The sequence below is a fragment of the Staurois parvus genome, unplaced genomic scaffold (assembly GCF_062004578.1).
Source record: "Staurois parvus isolate SC_StPar_1 unplaced genomic scaffold, SC_StPar_1.0 ptg000832l, whole genome shotgun sequence".
NCBI classification, from domain to species: domain Eukaryota; kingdom Metazoa; phylum Chordata; class Amphibia; order Anura; family Ranidae; genus Staurois; species Staurois parvus.
The window spans coordinates 1,897,288-1,919,017 of record NW_028318628.1 but is presented as its reverse complement, the minus strand read 5'-3'; the positions used below and the strand labels follow the sequence as shown (position 1 = coordinate 1,919,017).

At 39.8% G+C, this 21,730-nt stretch overlaps 1 protein-coding gene across 3 annotated transcripts in view; it reads right to left on the bottom strand.

Annotated features, from left to right (window-relative positions):
* Window positions 1-21,730, bottom strand: part of SCAPER (S-phase cyclin A associated protein in the ER) — a 363,489-nt gene that overhangs the window by 93,730 nt on the left and 248,029 nt on the right. For all 3 annotated transcript variants that reach the window (XM_089655289.1, XM_089655291.1, XM_089655290.1), the window contains exon 24: window positions 20,502-20,625. In XM_089655289.1, the coding sequence (XP_089511415.1) occupies window positions 20,502-20,625 (124 nt within the window). The remainder of the gene's footprint in view (window positions 1-20,501; window positions 20,626-21,730) is intronic.

Genomic DNA, 21,730 nt, shown 5'->3' with positions numbered 1-21,730 from the left:
TTTGTATACATCTCCTGGATATCACAGGAAATTGGGAGAGCTTTCTCTGCCACAGGGCCCCTTCTACCCCCTATATCCCGCCCATCTCTGATCTAACACTTTCTCTATTATTTGTTTACCTTTTCTTCTTTTTTGCCAAATTATTGGTTCACATTGTATCCAGCCATTACTCACACTTCACGTTCCAAGCACACTATCTACACAGCGTTTGTCTGTTTTCTGCATGTTTGCATTGATTCTCTAGTTTTCTTCCAAGTCCCAAAAACCTACTGGTAGGCTAACTGGATTCCTCCCAAACTGACCCTGTTGAAACCTTTGAAGTGTTACTAAACCCAGAACAGTAAAATCAGTCTGTATATGCAGTAAAGCATGCTTGTTATACTCCTTGTGGAACCTAAGAAGTTAATCATCTGCATTGCGTAAATAGGCTGTTTGATCCTGAGTTCTCTGATCATCCCCTTCTTTTTCTGTCCCCATTCCATCTGCCATAGTTAGAGTAGCAGTGGCAAGTCTGCACATGCTCTGTTTGGTGTGTATTGCTAGAGAGTTTGTTTTTCTTTTTTTTTTTTTAAAGGGTGCATGTGATCAGCACAGGGCCAATCAGCACTGTCCAGATAGAGGATCCGGGGGTTATGCAGCCTCATAGGACAGTCAGAGGAGAATGAAATCTCCTCCTTCAAGATTATCCAGTGCTTGGCTGGACACTGATAGAAGTCACAAGACTGCTATATACTGCTGATGAGAAAAGGTATTTAGAAGTTTATATTTACTAAAATAATTGCATTTCTATGTTATGTGTACTGTAGAAGACTGGATACAGTGGGTTTAGTAACACTGTAACTTGTTTAGGAGAGGGATATGTGAATGGTTAAACTTTCTCTGTAAGAGATTGCTAAAAAATGTTTGTGCTAAATAAATGTGTAAAATAAAAAATAATAAAAACATATGTATGGCTTTTAAACTTCAGATGAATCATGGATGAATCACTTAAGCTGCTAAAAAGATCAACCAGACTCACAACACAAATCCCAAAAGCTGCTGTGGAAAGTAGACGTGCTGATCACTGGATTTCTAACATTAGGTTACTGCGTAATGTTAATGTAATGGTCTCACCATATACAATACATTGCACAGTTTACTTTGCTTAGCATGTTTTTAGATGCTTCTGTTAGAAGAAAATTCATTAAAACACTTACAGTGTTTTATTACACTGTCACTGATACTGAATCCCAAATGTTTTATCTGACAGTAAGGCTCCATTCACACTTATGCGACTTTGGGGTCTAAAGACATATGACATGTCACTTCCCATGTTTACCAATGGTTACCATTCATATCTGTGCGACTTCAAGTCGCAGCAACGTCAAAATAGTTCCTGCACTACTTTGGTCCAACTTTCATGTGACTTGAGGGCCATAAACTTCATGTAAACCCTCCAAAGTCGCACCTGAATGTTGTATATGCGACTTGTGTGCAACTTTGTACAGCAGAAACAATTATCCTTGTTCAAAGCCAAAGTTGCACTCATCCAAAGTCGCATCAAGTCACATTGTAATATCGCAATGAAAATCACACGATTTTGAAGTTGCAAAAGTGTGAATGGAGCCTTAAACAAAAATTGCATAAACATGTTTAATAATGCACTTCAAATAACAAATTACTATATAAATGTCAGAGCATTTATGAACAATCTGCCACCAAAATACCCCTAAGCAACTGGACCACCCAGAAAGTGGTCTGTAAACCACTAACCCATTCGATGTTATCTTTGAAGCCCTCCTCTCCTGGGTAACCGCTGTACTCCTCTAGGGACTCGGGAAGATGTCTTACAGCCACTTTTTTAATCCAACCAAATCCAACATTTCACCGAGGGATATAAAAAAACCTGGAAATCTCTCTGTGACACCCAAAGCATGAGCCCCCTCTGGGAAGCAATGCAGATTCCCCCATCATCTTTACACTCAACTCAAAGTAGTGTCCCCTTCTCACACAAACGATCCTTGACATTCTCCCCTGCAGGTTTTTAACTTGGTTATAATCTGCTCTTGCACATAAAGCTTCCATCTCCAGTAAAATACAGGAGACAAGACTCTTGTACCATCCAGCCTTCAAAAATCTTCCCACAATGTTCTACCCTATACCTCAGCACCCTTATGCATAAATTCTGGGACTGCTCCATTCTTAAGCTATTCTACAAAAAAACAGATCCTTTCCATCACATTTAAGCCCACTGATGTCATCTTAACCAACAATCTGGTTGCTCTCCTCCTTCATCTGATTCCAATACCTAAAAAAGTGATGCAAGCGGTCTCTATTACAATTTGATTAATGCCGCAAGAGCTCGTGTCCCGCTTCAATGGAATCTCATAGGGCCCTCCCACCATCATTATGTTGATTTCCAAAGTAGAAGAAACTACATTGATGGAGGTCCTAACAGTATAAAGAGAAACAATTTCTAAACACCTGGTTCTACTGGACATTTAAATTTCATGTGAATATCAAGAAGTCCTCTCTGGCTTTTTGAATGTCCCTTCCAAGTTTACATCTCCCCTCTCTGTTCCCTTCCCAAGGAAAGACATGCCTCTAGGAGTGACATGGAAATTATTTTTATTTCACTTGAGCAGCTATAATTTTCATTTCTCATGTTGATACCATTCTTATTAAATTTTTGCATTTCTTGCATTGTTTCTCTCCATGATAAATTACTTCTAATCCATGCTTCATATTCTCTTTTTCGGATTGCACCTTCCTTATGTTAAAAATGGTATACCAATGTAAATAACACATTTATAGAAAAAATTGAGCTATCATTAAAGTTCACCCATCCCAATCGATAGGGCACGTTAGCATTACCATATCCCATTTTTATTTTAAGTAAAAAAAAAGGTATGTTTGCTTGCCAAGAATAGAAAACTGCTGCCCCCTAATGTGAACAAAAGCATAGGGAAACAAGATGGTGTGGTTTCTTGCTACCAGAAGCATTGTGAGTGTTTCACTTCATTAACTACTTTTGACAGCTATTTGTTTCCAGTCAGAAAGGCACTGTCTAGTAACTTCTAGAATGATAAAACGCTGTGCAGCGCTATATACTGTAGCTGTAAGCAGACTCTGCTTGCGATGTACAAATATGGCTGCCCCAGGTACACTAATATAGTTGCTTATGTCTGAGGGTTTTAGGGCTAAATCCATCTTTTAAAAAAAACATTTTGAACTTTCCCACTTTGTTTTAAACTAAACTGATGATAGCTCAGGCATGGAAAAAACAATTCACATTATTTTCTGAAGTTAGAAATCATATTGATGCCTCCTTGTAAATGAGAAGGTGACTAGCATCACACCACACATGACAGGTTTCTCAAGGTGTGGGGTCCATGAATCCAATATCGCTATATAATGCTCTTTACTAAGAGTCTGATAACTCTGTGAGAAACAGCGTCATGCTTCTTTCTTATCAACTATCTTTATATCTACATATCTGGACAACAGGCCCTTAAAAATCTTCCCACTTCCCACTCCTTCCCCATAACTACCCTTGAATACTTTCTAGTCTGGGAATTGAAAGTTTAACAACAGCAAAACCAAATATGCAATAAAATCCCCCTCCCTTCTTCCTCCTCCCTAAACCTACATCTTCTACTCCACTTTTTATTCCTCCCCTAATTAAACCTAAGAAAACTGGGTCCTAAGATACAACAGTTTTGTACCCCTAACTACCAAATTGCCTGAATGCATGCTACGATTTGCTCCATGCTACACTTCATACACTAAATAAGGGTGCAACATGTAACATAGTCCAGAAGTTGGAGTTAGCCTTTAAATTACCAAGGGAAAAAAAAAAAGGACGTGACAGGTTTTTATAAAAAATTGTTGCTTGATTATTTTTACTAAATAAATGAATGTGTGTATATATATATATATATATATATATATATATATATATATATATACACACACTATAATGCCAAAAGTGATGCGATGCCTGCCTTAACACACACATGAACTTTAATGGCATCCCAGTCTTAGTTCATAGGGTTCAGTATTGAGTTGGCCCACCCATTGCAGCTATAACAGCTTCAACTCTTCTGGGAAGGCTGTCCACAAGGTTTAGGAGTGTGTCTATGGGAATGTTTAACCATTCTACCAGAAGCGCATTTGTGAAGTCAGGCACTGATGTTGGACGAGAAGGTCTGGCTTGCAGTCTCCACTCTAATTCATCCCAAAGGTGTTCTATCGGGATGAGGACAGGACTCTGTGCAGGCCAGTCAAGTTCCTCCGCCTCAAACTTGCTCATTCATATCTTTATGGACCTTGCTTTGTGCACTCATTTACATTATTTAATATGATACATGGTAGAAAGAGTGGGCAAATTGCCTTAGGCTCTTAGGTTTTTAAATTCAGTCTTTTTTTCTGGACAGATAAGATTTTAAATTTGGTAGAAAATTTGGATATATAATTTCATGTATTTTTATTGGAAATAAATGGTAAAACATTTGAAAAATTGCGTTTTCCTGTAAGTTTTCCCATCTAAACATTTATCTGATTTGTGCACTCCCATATATTTACCCCAAATATAAGCAACAATATCTGCTTATTAAAAATGATATCACATTAGTGTGGATTTTATGTAAGGTAGTGAAATGTTAAAGTTTACGGTGAACATTTTACTATAGAAGAGCTTTATTCTACTATAGAAGAGCTTTATTCCTCTTTGAATACAGCAAAATACAGCAAAAACAGGTTTTCATTAGCGTAACATTCATATATGATTAAGGTAGGTTGTTGAGGGCAAAAATTAGTATGATATGCATTCAACCAGCAAAAAAATCACTATAGCTGTAATCTATGGTCAAATGGAGGGGCTATAACTGCTCCCGATTTTGTGTTTACATTTACTTCTATGACTGCCCCTAAGAAGCAGTCTGTTGAAGCATTGAAAGCCCAGGGGCTGATTGTTTCAGGTTTTGGACCTTGCACTGGCCCCTGGCAGTTACTGACAGGTAATGGCTTCACCACAAGTAATGAGTAAGTTTTCTATGATTTTTTTCCCCCAATGTCTTTAAATCTAGGCTAAAAAAATATGTAAAATAATGAGGCAAATGAAGGGACATTTTGCACAAAAACAGGTCCAGGATAGTTGAAAAGAGCTTCCCTAACTCTCAGGAGTCATTAAAAAAGCCCATTGCACTTCCAAGAATAGCCTTAATTTTGTATTTCCACTGATTCCAGTGTAGTTGGTCAAAATGGCAAATTTTATTCAGAAATAATAATTTGTCAAAATTATGGAAACAAATCTCTCAATTTTGCCTATTCCCTGTCAGAAGTAATAATTGTTGCAAGTAAAAAATAAATGGCCCTCTAAATGTGACTGATTGTTATGGGTTACTGTAACCTTATATAACGCAGTCCAGTGCTTCGGATATGATCAATGCCCAATGCACTTTCTTATGAAAAAGACCAACCAAATGATGCTTGTTCATGAACACAATACACACTTCTCAACAAATGAGACAATAAAAAATTGAGCAGCAGTACAATTCTAAAACAAGTAACAGTGACCAGCGTGATAAATTAGGGAAACTTAGACACAAACCCCCTCTTTACCAATTTTTCTAAACAATATATAGGAAAATGTTTGCAACTAAATTAGCTATAAGCAAAGGAAGGGTTAATCAAGGGTGGATACAGCTGCTTCAAAGACTCCCCCTGCAAGAAAATACCAATTTCTATTACAAGATTGTCTGTGGCCATAGCCTAAAGGAGAGTTTACATAAAAACAAAAGCTTTAAGACATCCGCAGCTCAGGAGGAAATCTTTCAACTCTTCAAAAAAAAAAAAAATATCACTTGTTAAAGAGTGAGCATCCTGGAATAAAACTTACATGTTGTCATTTGAATTTGATACTGGTATTTCTTAGACTCACTATCTAGGTGAGTCACAGGTCAAGGATTTATTGTCAATGTCAAGTTGCACATCCGAGTATAGGATGTCTTATTATTTTATGCAAAAATTAGCCTATGCGAATACAAAACATTTCTTTCAACGTACACTCTAACCTTAAAAATAATGAAAAAAGTAACTATCTGAACTAAACTTGTTATCAGACTGAGGAATGGAGATGTACATTAATTTAAAGAGCTGCACTTCTAGAGTGTTCTGATACATGCAACACTGTATGTAATAGGGCTTTATGGCAACATATACTGTATCTATAAAGTTTTCCTTATTTATTTTGCTAATACATTATAGATTTAGATATAGGTATACTGTCTTCTGTCTGCAACAATCCTGTTACTAGCTAAATGGAGGTATGCTAACAGTTTTACCTATAGCCCAACTCCAGGTTTGGGCCCACACACCCCTTACTGGCAGGAATGCTGTAACTATCTGGAGCTACAGCTGATAGCTCCTCACCACTCCTGGATAAAACACCTTCTACCAAGCACCCCTCCTCCTCACCACCTCTGCGCTTTCATGCTAACCCCTCCCCCCACACGCTCTAACTATTGCAGCTGACCCCCATCCTCCCGCTACCGCACCACAATCAACTGTTACTTTCACCACTGCACCCAACCCCTTATCCTCTGACTACCTGCCCCACATTCCCCCATTTAATCTGTCACTGCACCAATGTCTGCCTTTGTGCTCATTGACATTGCACCAATGCATGCCCCTGTGCTTGTTGCCACTGTCCCAATGCACACTTTTGTGCTTTGTTCTGGGTACAATCCCAATTCATGGCATAGCCACTCAAGACATGCTTCGGCTGGATACGGAAAGGCCCACTGTTACTGCCAGAGCTACAGTGACCAGTAGTGGCTTTCGCACTGGATTACTAGACTATAAAAGTTGTACTTTGATCTGGCACCTCCCTGGTCACACAAAAGTTAAATAAATTATATGCAAAGGTAATTGTGGTGCCTGCATTTTGGCAGTATGATTGTTCTTGTACATAATAATGTATCTGACAGGTTGACTTAAAATATATGAAAAAAATGATATGACAGCTGTCTCTACGGCTTTAATACAAGTTTATTATAATTTTCCCCATACATAATTGGTGTCCCCTCACTGCACCTTTCCTGCAAATCTAAGTCTTGTAATACAGACACGGATGAATTAACTAAAATAAATCTAAAGACAGATACTACTCTACAACATAAAAGGAATTGTGTGTAATGAATGTTTCACTGAAAAGCAAACAAGCACAGCCATTAAATGTCCCTAAACAGTCCAATTTCTGACTGATTCAAAAGGTACTATGTAAATTATTCACGGCACATACATAGATTTTCAATTATCAAATGACTTGGCTCCAGGACAGATTTGCACACCAGGCTTTAGGACGAATGCTGTGTCTGAATATCTTACGATTATGAGCTGCTGATGAATTAGGAATGAAACTTTAAATTAAATATTCAGTGTGCTTTGCAAATACTCAGTTACTGGCTTCAAGCAGCACTTAGAATTTTGCTACTCGGACTGGTGTCCACTGTGTATTGAAACATGATGTTGTATATATGGGGTAATAATTAGTCTGGCTTTGTTATCACAGGAAAATTCAAGTACAGCAAACCTTAAAAAAAAGCAAATAAACTGAACGGTCAATAGTCACTGTAGGGGTTAAAACAGTGCAAAGACTGATGCAATGAAGTTTATGCCTTTTCTTATAGGCATGTAAGTTTAAATTTTGCAGAATGAACATACATGACAAAAACACTAATTAAAGTAAATAATAACATGAAGAAAAAAAATAGTAAGCACAAATAGTCAGTCATATTTAACATAATGAACTCCTACACTAGCTGTGCACAATCGATCTCTGCTATGCAGCATAAGCTTTCTAAGTAAAATTTAAGAAAATCACAGCATTAAATAACATAAAACACTTTTTGTATTTATATGTACAGTCAGGTCCATAAATATTGGGACATCGACACAATTCTAACATTTTTGGCTCTATACACCACCACAATGGATTTGAAATGAAACAAACATGTTGTGCTTTAACTGCAGACTGTCAGCTTTAATTTGAGGGTATTTACATCCAAATCAGGTGAACGGTGTAGGAATTACAACAGTTTGCATATGTGCCTCCCACTTGGTAAGGGACCAAAAGTAATGGGACAATTGGCTTCTCAGCTGTTCTATGGCCAGGTGTGTGTTATTCCCTCATTATCCCAATTACAATGAGCAGATAAAAGGTCCAGAGTTCATTTCAAGTGTGCTATTTGCATTTGGAATCTGTTGCTGTCAACTCTCAAGATGAGATCCAAAGAGCTCTCACTATCAGTGAAGCAAGCCATCATTAGGCTGAAAAAACAAAACAAACCCATCAGAGAGATAGCAAAAACATTAGGTGTGGCCAAAACAACTGTTTGGAACATTCCTAAAAAGAAGGAATGCACCAGTGAGCTCAGCAACACCAAAAGACCCGGAAGACCACAGAAAACAACTGTGGTGGATGACCGAAGAATTCTTTCCCTGGTGAAGAAAACACCCTTCACAACAGTTGGCCAGATCAAGAACACTCTCCAGGAGGTAGGTGTATGTGTGTCAAAGTCAACAATCAAGAGAAGACTTCACCAGAGTGAATACAGAGGGTTCACCACAAGATGTAAACCATTTGGTGAGCCTCAAAAAGAGGAAGGCCAGATTAGAGTTTGCCAAATGACATCTAAAAAAGCCTTCACAGTTCTGGAACAACATCCTATGGACAGATGAGACAAAGATCAACTTGTACCAGAGTGATGGGAAGAGAAGAGTATGGAGAAGGAAAGGAACTGCTCATGATCCTAGCATACCACCTCATCAGTGAAGCATGGTGGTGATAGTGTCATGGCGTGGGCATGTATGGGTGCCAGTGGAACTGGTTCTCTTGTATTTATTGATGATGTGACTGCTGACAAAAGCAGCCGGATGAATTCTGAAGTGTTTCGGACAATATTATCTGCTCATATTCAGCCAAATGCTTCAGAATTCATTGGACACCGCTTCACAGTGCAGATGGACAATGACCCAAAGCATACTGCAAAACCAACCAAAGAGTTTTTTAAGGGAAAGAAGTGGAATGTTATGCAATGGCCAAGTCAATCACCTGACCTGAATCCGATTGAGCATGCATTTCACTTGCTGAAGACAAAACTGAAAGGAAAATGCCCCAAGAACAAGCAGGAACTGAAGACAGTTGCAGTAGAGGCCTGGCAGAGCATCACCAGGGATGAAACCCAGCGTCTGGTGATGTCTATGCGTTCCAGACTTCAGGCTGTAATTGACTGCAAAGGATTTGCAACCAAGTATTAAAAAGTGAAAGTTTGATTTATGATTATTATTCTGTCCCATTACTTTTGGTCCCTTACCAAGTGGGAGGCACATATGCAAACTGTTGTAATTCCTACACCGTTCACCTGATTTGGATGTAAATACCCTCAAATTAAAGCTGACAGTCTGCAGTTAAAGCACATCTTGTTCATTTCATTTCAAATCCATTGTGGTGGTGTATAGAGCCAAAAATGTTAGAATTGTGTCGATGTCCCAATATTTATGGACCTGACTGTATATATACCCACATATACAGTATATAATGTATATATGGGTTTATACAGGGCTTAAAATTTCAAGTCCTAAGCTACTAGCCAGGCCTTAAGAGTTACTCGCTACCAGTTGCCTCACCCAACCCCTACCCTGCTACACCCCTAATTCCGCCCCTAAACACGCCCTCGTAAATTATTTCATGAAATTACACTGTTAAATGTTACCCACATTACATCAGGGTCCCCAGAGTCCCCCCACATTACATCAGGGCCTCCAATGTCCCCCTAAACACTCCATCATACTTAGACCAAGCACCGCATACAACCATAACCCCCCCATAATCTTTCACTCACAAAACCATAACTCTACCAAGCATATCCTACCTACTATCCAACCCAGCATACCTCAAGTGCCCCATCCTCTACCACCCATAATAATCACTTAATCCTGAAACTACCCATACATGTAGGTTTACATACAGACACCTGTACATACACAGACATGTACATACACAGACACATGTATACACACACACAGACACATGTACAGACACACATACATGTACATACACACAGACACATGTACATACACAGAAATATACACGCACAGACACATGTACAAATACACAGACACATGTATGTACATAAACACACACATACATGCACACACACACACATGTACATGCACATAGACACATGTACATACATGCAGACACATGTACAGATACACACATATACACACACACACACAAATACACACACATACAAATACACACACCTATAAAAAGTTGCAGTATTTCGTTACCTTCACTCACAGAGCCGGGTACTGCACTCTAGGGGGATGCAGAAAGCACAGCACTCACTCCTTGCATTGCTCTCACTTTGCTCAACTATTGAACAGTCTGACGGCTCCCAGCGCGAGTGACAGATCCAGCTCCGAGTTCCGAGCCTGCTCAGCAAGACGGCCCTGGGGACACACTCACCGCCACCATAATTTCCACTAGCCAATGTGAGCAGACGAGTGGAAATTTCAAGGCCTGGGTTTATACATCTGTCAGGTTACTCTCATACACTTTTAGAGACCTCTGATTCCCTGTCCAGTTCGTATTGCACCTCTCACTTTTGACAATTAAGGCTCCATGTACACGGGATGTTTGGAAAACACTTCTGAACGATGGAAATTGACTGCTGGAAAACGTAGGTTAAAAAACATCTGTTTAGCCGTGTTTGTATGCCACGTTTATGAGTGCTTGCGTTTAGAAGTGTTTTTAAAGATAAGCTCAGGAGACCTTCCAAAATGCCCAGAATGCACTGAAAAATTAACTATTTCAGACATTTTGAGAGAAATAGAGAGAGCAGAAGCAGAGAGAGCACTATGTGTTGAGATTACTCATCTTTTCCGGTTGTATTCACTATGGATACCATCATGAGCATAATGCAGCATGTTCTACCATTTTTTCCTTCACGCAAAACCGGGAACTGACTGCGCTGGTGTACCGGTCCATTTGAGTACATGCAAAACACTTTGTATGCATTTCTGATGATGAAAAAAGGCTCTGGACAGCATCTGGATATGTAGAAAAATATATGCAGCGCTAATAAAACTAATGAAAACAAACGAAAAATCAGAACATAGGTTGCACACTAGCATAGATGAAAAAACTCAGTCCATATTACATGGTCTTCCTCAGAGGCTCCCTCTGAGGAAGTGTTACTTACACGAAACGCGTTAGAGAGGTGCCCCTGACCTGTGTACTCCTACCACAAGGCCATCCTGACTGACATCCTGGTGGCTATGATTTTACTCTGGATAAGCCTCTCTGGGTCTCATCTATTGCATGGGAGCCCACTTTTGAAGGTTCCTGCTGGTTTGGAGTGATGTGTGATTACCCCCTCCCCCGCTGATGATTTTCCTGGTGGATGACTTACGAATGTACCTGGATTGATGACATCTGGTGGCTAACCTGCAGATGACATCCTCTTGAAATCACAAGTCAAGAGCACTAGGAGCGGGTCTTAATTGCTCCATGCGCACTTTATGCGCTATCTGGTTAGTGCATTATTTGTACAATTACAGGATCACTAGAGTCACGATTATCTCTGACCATGGATCACTTGGACAATTGCACCTATCGCTTTATCCCACCGTGTAATATGGACTGAGTTTTTTCATCTATGCTAGTGTGCAACCTATGTTCTGATTTTCCGTTTGTTTTCATTAGTTTTATTAGCGCTGCATATATTTTTCTACATGTGTTTATTGGGTTCCAAAGGTTACCTCTTATGCTAGCTGCTTTTTATTGATGTTCCCAGCGCTCAATTACCATTCCATACAAGCATCTGGATATGGAACAGTTAAAAAACGCTTCTAAATGCAAATGCTTATATATGCGGTTAGCCGTGTTTACAAGCGTTTGAAACACTGATAAAATCTACTCCTGAACGCAAGTTTGGTGCTTTCAAAAAATCGACTGTAAACTCAACGACTGTAAACGACATAGTGTACATAGGAAAACATTAGGGAGAGTTCAGGGGCTGCTAAAAAAAAATGCAGAAAAGCTCCTGAACGTGAGTTTATCAGCTGCAGTGTACATGAACCCTTAGGATCACCTGAAACTCAGAGTAAGTTCTTGAGAGCCTGGTGAACAGACAAGTCACGTCTTAGAGCTGAAGGCTGGTGAACGCTGTAAAACTGCATGTGGAGACTGACAAGCATAAGGCTCCATGCACACTAGGCATTTTAATAACGCTGGTTACATTAGCTGTGTAAAGTCATATTAAAATGAGTTTTCCAGAGGTTTTTAGCATTTTTGCATTAGCATAACGCTGCATTTTTTTCTTACCAAAAAAAGTATTTTTTTTGTCAAAAAACGCCCCAAAACACCGGTTTGCCACGATTTATTGTGTTTTTCAGCGTTAGAGCGTTTTTACAGCTAAAAAACTCTTCTAGAAACCTACTAGTCCTGGGGTTTTTTCCAGCCAAAAAACACCCCTGACAAAAAATGTTGATTACAGTCTGTGTGTGCATGAACACATAGGATAACATGCTGCGGGGTTTACTGGCTGTAGAAAAAATGTCCAAAGCTGAAAACAGCACTGTAAAAAAGTCCAGTGTGCATGAGGACTTAGGCTTGCTCAGCGTGCTACTTAGGACTTTGATTTGTGTAGTTACTTCTGGCACACAACTAGGATTTTGTTTTAAAGTTTTTGCTCCCTTTATTTTGTGGAACACTATACAGCTCCCATAAATGGACCTGTAAATAGTACCAGTAAACACCGCATCGTTTGTCACTTCATAACTGGACTGGTATCTGTGCCTGAAAGCATGCTCATGGAACAGGGAGGAAATAATAAAAACAGTTGTTGCTGTCTAATGCTGCACAGCAGCAAACACTATACTACAACAGCAGGCCAAGGCTGTACAGGAACAGACGCAGAGGCTGTTTGAAAAATGAGTGAGTGCAGAGGAAACAGACAAAAAGATGCTGATGGAGGTAAGGCAAATGCTTGCGCAGAAGTCTTCTGCTAAAGCCACAGGTGGTCTAGAAAGCTCCTCAGCCACCCATGTGGATTGCTTCTTATCCAAGATAACTGCTGATGATGACCCAGATGCCTTTCTGATTACATTTCAAAGAACCGCTGAAAGGGAAGGCTGGCCAAAAACCCAATGGGAAGGACTGGTCACCACCTTACTTACTGGGGAGTCGCAGAGGGCCTATTATGATTTGGAGTCTGCTGATGCATGGGATTATGAGAAAGTCAAGCAGGAAATTCTGGCACAAAAATGTATTACCTTGGCAAGAGCACAGGAGGTTGTGCTTCCAAATTGAGAGGCCTCCACAATCGCAGATGTTCGACCTTATCCACCTGGCGTGAAAGTGGCTGCAAATGGAGTCCCTGTCAGGGCCACAAATAGATGAACGTGTGTTCATGGACCATTACATGAGGTTTTTGCCTATTTCCCTTCAGAAATAAGTGAGCCAAGGGTCCCCAAGTCATCTGATAGTCTGGTGGAGCTCATTGAGAGGTACTTTGCCGTTGAGAGCTTGGTCACCACCCCTACAACCTCATGGACTTTCCACCCAAAGCAACGGTTTTCCCTGGCAACTGGTAAGACTGTTTCAGGGGAAGTGTGTGGTAAGCATGACATGGAGACAGGGGAGAACTTTTGGTGCCAGGTCTGAGGATTGGAGTCCAAAACAAGGGAAGCCAGTGCCTGCCAGCAGACCTAACTGAGTCAATGTCAAGTGTTTTTGCTGCCTGGAACTGGGATTTGTGGCAGCAAACTGTCCATTGACAAATTAACCTATGCAATGTGACCTATTTTTTTGGAGGTAGATGGCAGTCTCTGATTGCTAATGTTTCATGCACTACAGTACCCATTATGGGAAAGCACATGTGCAAAATGACTGTAAATAATAAGCCTATTATGGCCTTGCTGGAGTCTGGAAATTTGGTTACTCTGGCTAAAGCTGATATGATTGAATCTGTGTATTTTCATGCTAGAAATATTATTGTAATTTGTGTACATGGGGATGCTCAAGAATATCCTATAGCAACGGCAAAGTTTGAAATTGACCTAGGTACTGTGACTCATCTGGTTGGAGTTGTACTATACTTAGTGCATAGTGCCATAATTGATTAGGGATTCCCTACCCTTGCCAGGGCCTGGGAGAATGTTGTGATGATCAATGATGTACTTATCGAATCAGAAGACAGACTGTGTTTCCCTTATTAAAGTATTAATAAGGATTTGTTCTACCGAATCTATAAAAAGAATTATGAACATATTGAACAGTCCCTAAGCCATACAGAAGGAGGTACTGGAATTATCCATGGACACTTGCTGGGAGGTCATTTGAGTGTTGAGAAAACCACTGAAAGACTTATGCAGGCCATAGATGGGTCGAAAATCGGCCGATTTTTCTTTTAAAAAAACGAACAATCGGTCGTTCAAGTGGCCGACGTTACCACCAATGGTAAAAAAAAATCGGCCGATTTTCATCCCGTCTACAGCCGGCAAAAAGTGTCCCTGCAGAGAGCTCTGCTATTTCTGACAGTTCTCTGACAGTTCCTTGACATTTACAGCGGTTGCAACATTGTATCTATTTGTTTCCATTTAGGATACAGATGTTTTTATTCGGAAACAAATAGATACAATGTTGCAACCGCTGTAAATGTCAAGGAACTGTCAGAGAAATGTCAAAGAAATAGCGGAGCTCTCTGCAGAGACACTTTTTGCTGGACTGGAATTCCTCTTATTTTCATCCTACTTCTTCTTCTTCTTCTTCTTTTTCATCCTCATCCTTTTCTTCTTCTTCATCCTCATCCTCTTCTTCATCATCCTCATCCTCTTCTTCTTCTTCTTCTTCATCCTCATCTTCTTCTTCATCCTCTTCTTCTTCATCATCCTCTTCTTCTTCACCCTCATCCTCTTCTTCATCCTCATCCTCTTCTTCTCCTTCTTCATCCTCTTCTTCTTCATCATCCTCATCCTCTTCTTCTTCATCCTCATCCTCTTCTTCTTCATCATCCTCTTCTTCATCCTCTTCCTCTTCTTTTTCTTCTTTTTGTCTTCCTCTTGCAGGTCACTGCTCATGTGCAGATTTTTTATTGGTAAAAAATCGGCCGATTTGCCCACTAATTGCCGTGAAAATCGGCCGATCGGCAAAATCGGCCGATTTTTTTCCAACTTTACAAAAAAAAAAAAACGGTCAAAATACCGAAAAACGGCCGAACAAAGAGCCCACTAACGATCCGAAAATCGGCCGATTTTATTTTCGGCCGAAAAATCGGCCGATTTTTGACCCATCTATGGCCTGCATTACACAGGCTTGGGGTATAAAAAACTATTGAGAATTACTGTCAATCCTGTCCAGTATATCAACGTTTTGGCATCCCTGCCCCACTTCTGGAGTTGTCTAGTGCCCTTTCCAATTACTGAAGTGCTCTTTTGGAAGAGTGCCATGAACCTTGCAGGTTTACTGCCCAAATCTGCCCAGGGCCATCAGCATATTTTTGTGATTATGGATTATGCTACCCATTGCCCCAAGACAGTTCCTTTAAAAAACACATCTGCTAAGAAAATTGCAAAGGAGTTGATTATGGTGTGCAGTCGCGTTGGGGTCCCTAAGGAGGTAATTACAGACCAGGGCACCCAATTCATGTCACATTTAAAGAGTTGCGCAAATTGTTTAAGATGACACATTTGCGAACATCCGTGTTCCACCCTCAGATATACCATGTAAACCTTCTAGAGCCCTGGAAGGATAGGTGGCACTGACTGTGGAGTCTGTCCCTGTAACTCCTGGTAGTACTAAGTCCCCTTGGTCCCTGAAGTTACAATTCCACAAATACACGGACTCATTCCCAAAGCAGGAAGTTAGAGGGTTCCTGTTAACCCTTTGAGGACCAAGGGACGTATTTGTCCCATGTTTGTAATTGCGTGTATCATGTGATTAAGAACTTAAAACTCTTTTTTTTTTTTGGTTTGAGTCAAAATATTAGTTCTTATCAACAAACAACAAATGGATCTAGCTTTTTGCCAATTATTTCATGAAATGGCTTAGTTACAGCAACTGAAGTGTACGAACTTTAAAAATGAAAAAATTGATTCTTTTGGCGTTCCAAAACCTTAAGGTCCTCAAAGGGTTAAGGAGCAGAGAAAATTTTTCAGTTACCTGGTGGTTTGCCATGACATTGTTACTGAGCATGGGGTCCGAGTCAAACTCAAACAGTACCAAATTCCTGAAACTAGGAAAAAAGACATCAGTGACGAAGTCAAGCGGATGCTTGAGCTAGACTTCAATGAGTGGTCTAATCCCATTATTTTAGTCCCCAAACCAGACAGTATTTGGAGGCTTTGTAATGACTTCAGAAAGCTTAATTCAGTGACAAAATTTTACACCTACCCTATCCCCAGGGTAGATGAGCTCATAGACAGACTTGGGAAGGTCCGTTATCTGACCACTTTGGACTTGACAAAAGGATATTGGCAAATCCCCTTGACTGAAAAAAAACAAAAGAAAAGACTACAACCCCTGAGGGTTTATTTCAATATAAAAAATGCCTTTTGGGTTACAAAATGCCCCTGCAACATTTCAGAGGGCCATGGACAGAACCTTAACACCTCATCAACAGTATGCAGCAGCATATCTTGACAACATAGTGATACATAGCATTGACTGGGAGTCTCACTGGCCATGTTCAGGCTGTCTTGGATTCTCTCTTCAAGGAAGGTTTTAGGGCAAATCCCTAAAAGTGTGCCATTGGTTTAGAAGAAGCCAGGCATTTAGGCTACACTATTGTATGAGGAGCGGTAAAACCTCAAATGAACAATATAGAAGCCATCCAAGAATGGCCACAACCTACAAACAAGAAGCAGGTCAGATCCTTCCTTGGTATCATGGCTTACTATACCAGGTTTATCTCAAATTTTGCAACTTTAGCAGCCCCATTGACTGAGCTTACAATAGGGAAATACTCTGTAATGCTTAGATTGTCTCCAGAAGCAGAGGAGTCTAAAGAGGACCCTTTGTGCACTGCCATTGTTGTATTCCCATGATTTTTCCAAGGATTATGTGGTTCAGAAGGATGCATCTGATGTTGTTCTATATACACAGTGTGTATATATACAGTGCTCAGCATAATTGAGTACATCCCTTCTGAAAAGTGAGATTTTAATCAATATCTCAATGAACACAAGAACAATTTCCAACATTTTGACAAAACTGAGTTTTATAGAACATTCACTTAGCTCATCACATGAAAGTAAGGTTAATAATATAACTTAAGATTACAAAATCTTCAGTTTTACCCAAATTAGTTGATGCAAAAACGAATACATCCCACAATAAAAGCTATTACATCTAGTATTTTGTATGACCTACATGATTTGTAAGCACAGCATCAAGTCTTCTAGGCATGGGATGGACAAGTTGGCAACATATTGCAACATCTATCTTGTTACATTCGTCAAGAATGACCTCTTTTAGAACCTGAATGATGGAAGAGAGTGATGCTCAACTTCTCTCTTCAGAATTTCCCATAGGTGTTCGATTAGGTTCAGATCAGGAGTCATACTTGGCCACTGAATCACTTTCATCCTATTCTTCATAAATGCAACAGTGGCCTTAGATGTGTGTTTTGGATCTTTGACATGTCGGAAAGATGCACGAAGACCAAAGGCACGGAGTGATGGTAGCATCTTCTCTTTCAATATAGAGCATTACAGCTGTAAATTCATGATACCATCAATGAAATGCAGCTCCTTGACACCAGCAGCATTCAGATAGCCTCACAAAAGAACACTGCCACCACGTTTCACTGTAGGCACCATGCATTTTGCTTTGTACTCCTCACCTTTGTAACGCCATACAGTTTTGAAGCCAACAGTTACAAAAACATTTATCTTGGTCTCATCACTCCAGAGTACAGAGTCCCAGTAGTCTCCCTTTTCAGCTTGGGCCCTGGCAAATTCTAGGCGGGCTTTTTCATGAATGGGCTTTAGGAGAAGCTTCCTTTGTGGATGACACCTATGCATGCCATTCCTCTGCAGTGTATGCCATATTGTGTCACTGAAAACAATCACCCCAGTTTGGCTTTCAACTTCTTTAGCTAACTACAGTGAACTTGCATGGTGATTTTCTTCAGCTCTTATCATCAGAAGAAGCTCCTGTCAAGGTGTTAACTTCCGTGGATGGCATGGACATTTCTGAGAGATGGTTGCAGTTCCATCATTGTTAAATTTTTGTATCACTTTTGCTACAGCACCTGTGTAATGAGTAATTAGACTCACCTGTAGTTGAATTCTTGTTAATTAGGATTTTGTTGTCTAAAATTTAGCTTTGCTCCTAAAACTTTCATTGGGATGTGTTAATTTTTGCAACATGGCCTTGAATTAATTTGTTAGGAAGAAAACTTTTTTGTGTGTGCAAATGAATAAATCTTGTTTGAAATCAACGAAAATCATCTGAAAGGAAAAGGTTTTCTGACAAATCTGTTGTTGTGTACTCATTTATGCTGAAGACAGACAGACAGACACACACACACGATGGAATTTTTTTCGTCACATTTATTTCTAACAGAAAAAGTCTATTCATTTTGACATCAAAAGGTAAAGAAAGTTGTGGAGTAGTTTTGAACAACATTCACTGACCTGTTAAATAAACTAGGAATTTTTGTACAAACGTTTGTTGTAAAATCTACTAGTGTATGGCCAACTTTTGGCACACGGTACCTTTAATAAAGTGGTTCTAAAGCCTTAAGGTTGTTCACAATAATGTATTCTATGCATTACGGTGAAAAACCTTCTGTGCCACGGAATCCCCCCCTTTTTCTTACCTGAGCTAAATCCAATCCAGTGATGTGCATGAGAGGATCGGCTCTCATTGGGTAGATTGATAGCAGCAGGGTCATTTGCTGTGACCTTTGTGTCATTCAAATGCTGTGACCTGGGAGCAGGGGGCGGGGCTCTGTGTCAATGAACACAGACAGGGCAGCTTATGAGCAAGCCCGCACGGGTGCCCCCATGGAAAGCAGCTGTCCGTGTGGAGCACCTGCCGAAGAGGATGGGCCAGGAGTGCCGGTAGGGGATATAGACATAGTTGTTATTTTAATAAAAAAATAAAATAAAAACAAAGCTTTCACACTTTAAGTGCCTTTTTTCTCAAAAAATTCACAACAGCTCCAATAAGCCGTAACAAAAACAAAACAAGAACTAATGTCTCTTACACTTATACTGTGTTAGTTTAGCTATAAAAGCTGCAGAGGTAGTCCACCCAGTGTCAGACTATGCAGCTACCAACAGCATCCAATCATTGGTCATGTTGGATCTCATTTTTCATACTGACAACAATCAATATGTCTGCCACACAAACAGATGTACTAGTGATCTATTGCTGCATAAGTGCATAGGAGGCAGGATTATGTGCCTGCTAACCTCATCCACACCCACCATTAACAAATAAAGTGTACAAAAAATACTAAATATTAAAATAAGTCAAATAAAACAAAAATGCCACCCCCATTAACTTCCCTGTCCCAGTAAATATTGATGTGCTTGATACGTGTACAGCCTAAGTTATGTAAGTATGTGCAAATCTCATTGCCACTCATAAACCTGTAAGAAATGGCACTATTGCTAACATTTCTATCTGCAAATATCTGATTCAATCTTATATTAGTATTACACTCAATTTTTAAACACACAATGTAGCACTGAAAGAGAACATACCTCTTTTAAATTAAAAAACATCTGACTGCTTTACCAGGAAACTTCATTGTGAAAAAAAATCATAAAAAGTTGGTATTCTTTAAGTCACTGGACATTGTCAATTATATATTGGGGTATAAATCTGGGCTTGTGTCACTTATGTAAAACTTGAAATGAGAAATTACAAAAAAAGTATTTTTTTTTCACAACTGAAACATACAATGTAACATATTTTACAACTTTATTACCGAATTAAAGCTTTTGGCCCCTTTCACACTGATGGTCTGATCGGACCATCTATAGACCTCTATGGAGCGGTGGGTGTCAGCGGACAAGTTCCTGTGGACACCCACTGGCATCCTACCCGATCCTGTACGCCAAAAACAGACGGATGGGGATCCGTTCCCCTACCATCCGTTGGATCGAATCGGATGATAGTCGGGTGGAAAAGGACAGGTGGTCTGTTTCCATCCGACCGCTCCATAGGAAAAAGCATGCTGTGTTTGTGTCTGCTTTGCAGCAGCGGAGCGGACACAGACCTCTCATCCGCTTGCTCAGCGGGGATCAGCGGAAAGATCCCCTGCCAAGCAAACAGATCCGCTGGCGGGTCAGCCTCATCGGAAAGGGGCCTTATGTGTCCACAATATACAGTATGTATAGGATGGTGGAATAGACAAAACATGCAAAGTGTTGTTTGGTGTGAAACTTAACAAATTAAAAGAAATTCTACCACAATAGAAAAGGTTCTGTTTACCTACCGTCAGCTGCTGTATGAGGAGCTCCAGAAGGAATGTGATCTTACTGCTCATGAGGACATAGGTGCAATTGTCCGGACAATTACTACATGTTAACGTGTAGAGATTTACAGCATTGCACAGTGACCTACAGACATAAAAATATTAATTACATATAGGTATCATACCAGCTCTGCTATATGAAGATATAAACAAAAAAATAACAAAAATTTTCACTCACTCACTAAGGTCTACTTAACACTCTAAAATGCAGACCACTACCACACACGCATGTGTTTCAGCAATATATTTTAATGGTGTTCAAAAATAGCTATCAACTGCTCTTTGTATTGTAGTATAAAGCTGTCAATAAAACATGAAAAAGAAATCCTTTAACACACACACACACACACACAATATTGCCAAAAGTACTGGGACATCCCTTCAAATCATAGGATTCAGGTGTTCCAATCACCTCCATGGCCAAAGGTGTATAAAATCAAGCACATATGCAGGCCATAGACGGAGAGAAAACCGGACGTTTTTTTAACAAAAAAACGAAAAATCAGTCGTTCAATAGGCCAACGTTACCACCAACAGTAAAAAAAAAATCGGTTGATTTTCTTCCCGTCTACGGCTGGCATTTAATTACTCCTGTCCCTGCAGAGAGCCCCGCTATTATATTTGACATTAAAAAGTATTGCGGTTGCAACATTGTATCTATTTGTATCCATTTCGGATACAGATGGTTTTTCGGATACAAATAGATACATTGTTGCAACCGCAATACTTTTTAATGTCAAATATAATAGTGGACTGGAATTCTTCTTCTTTCTCTTCTTCTTTCTCTTCTGCTTCCTTTTCTTCTTCCTCTTCTTATTTTTTTTTCTTCTTCTTCTTCCTTTTCTTTTAATTTTTTTTCTTCTTCTTTTTTTCTTGCAGGTCACGGGTCATGCGCAGATTTTTTATCGGTAAAAAGATTGGCCGATTTACCCATCATTGTCGCGAAAATCGGCCGATCGGCAAAATCGGGCGATTTTTTTCCAACTTTACCGATCAAAAAAATCCGACAAAATCCAGAAAAACGGCCAACCCATTAACGGTGCGAAAATCGGACGATTTTTTTTTCGGCCGAAAAATCGGACGATTTTCGACCCATCTATGGACTTCATTAGGCATGCAGACGGCTTCTACAAACATTTGTGAAAGAATGGGTCACTCTCAGGAGCTCTGTGAATTCACGTGTGGTACCG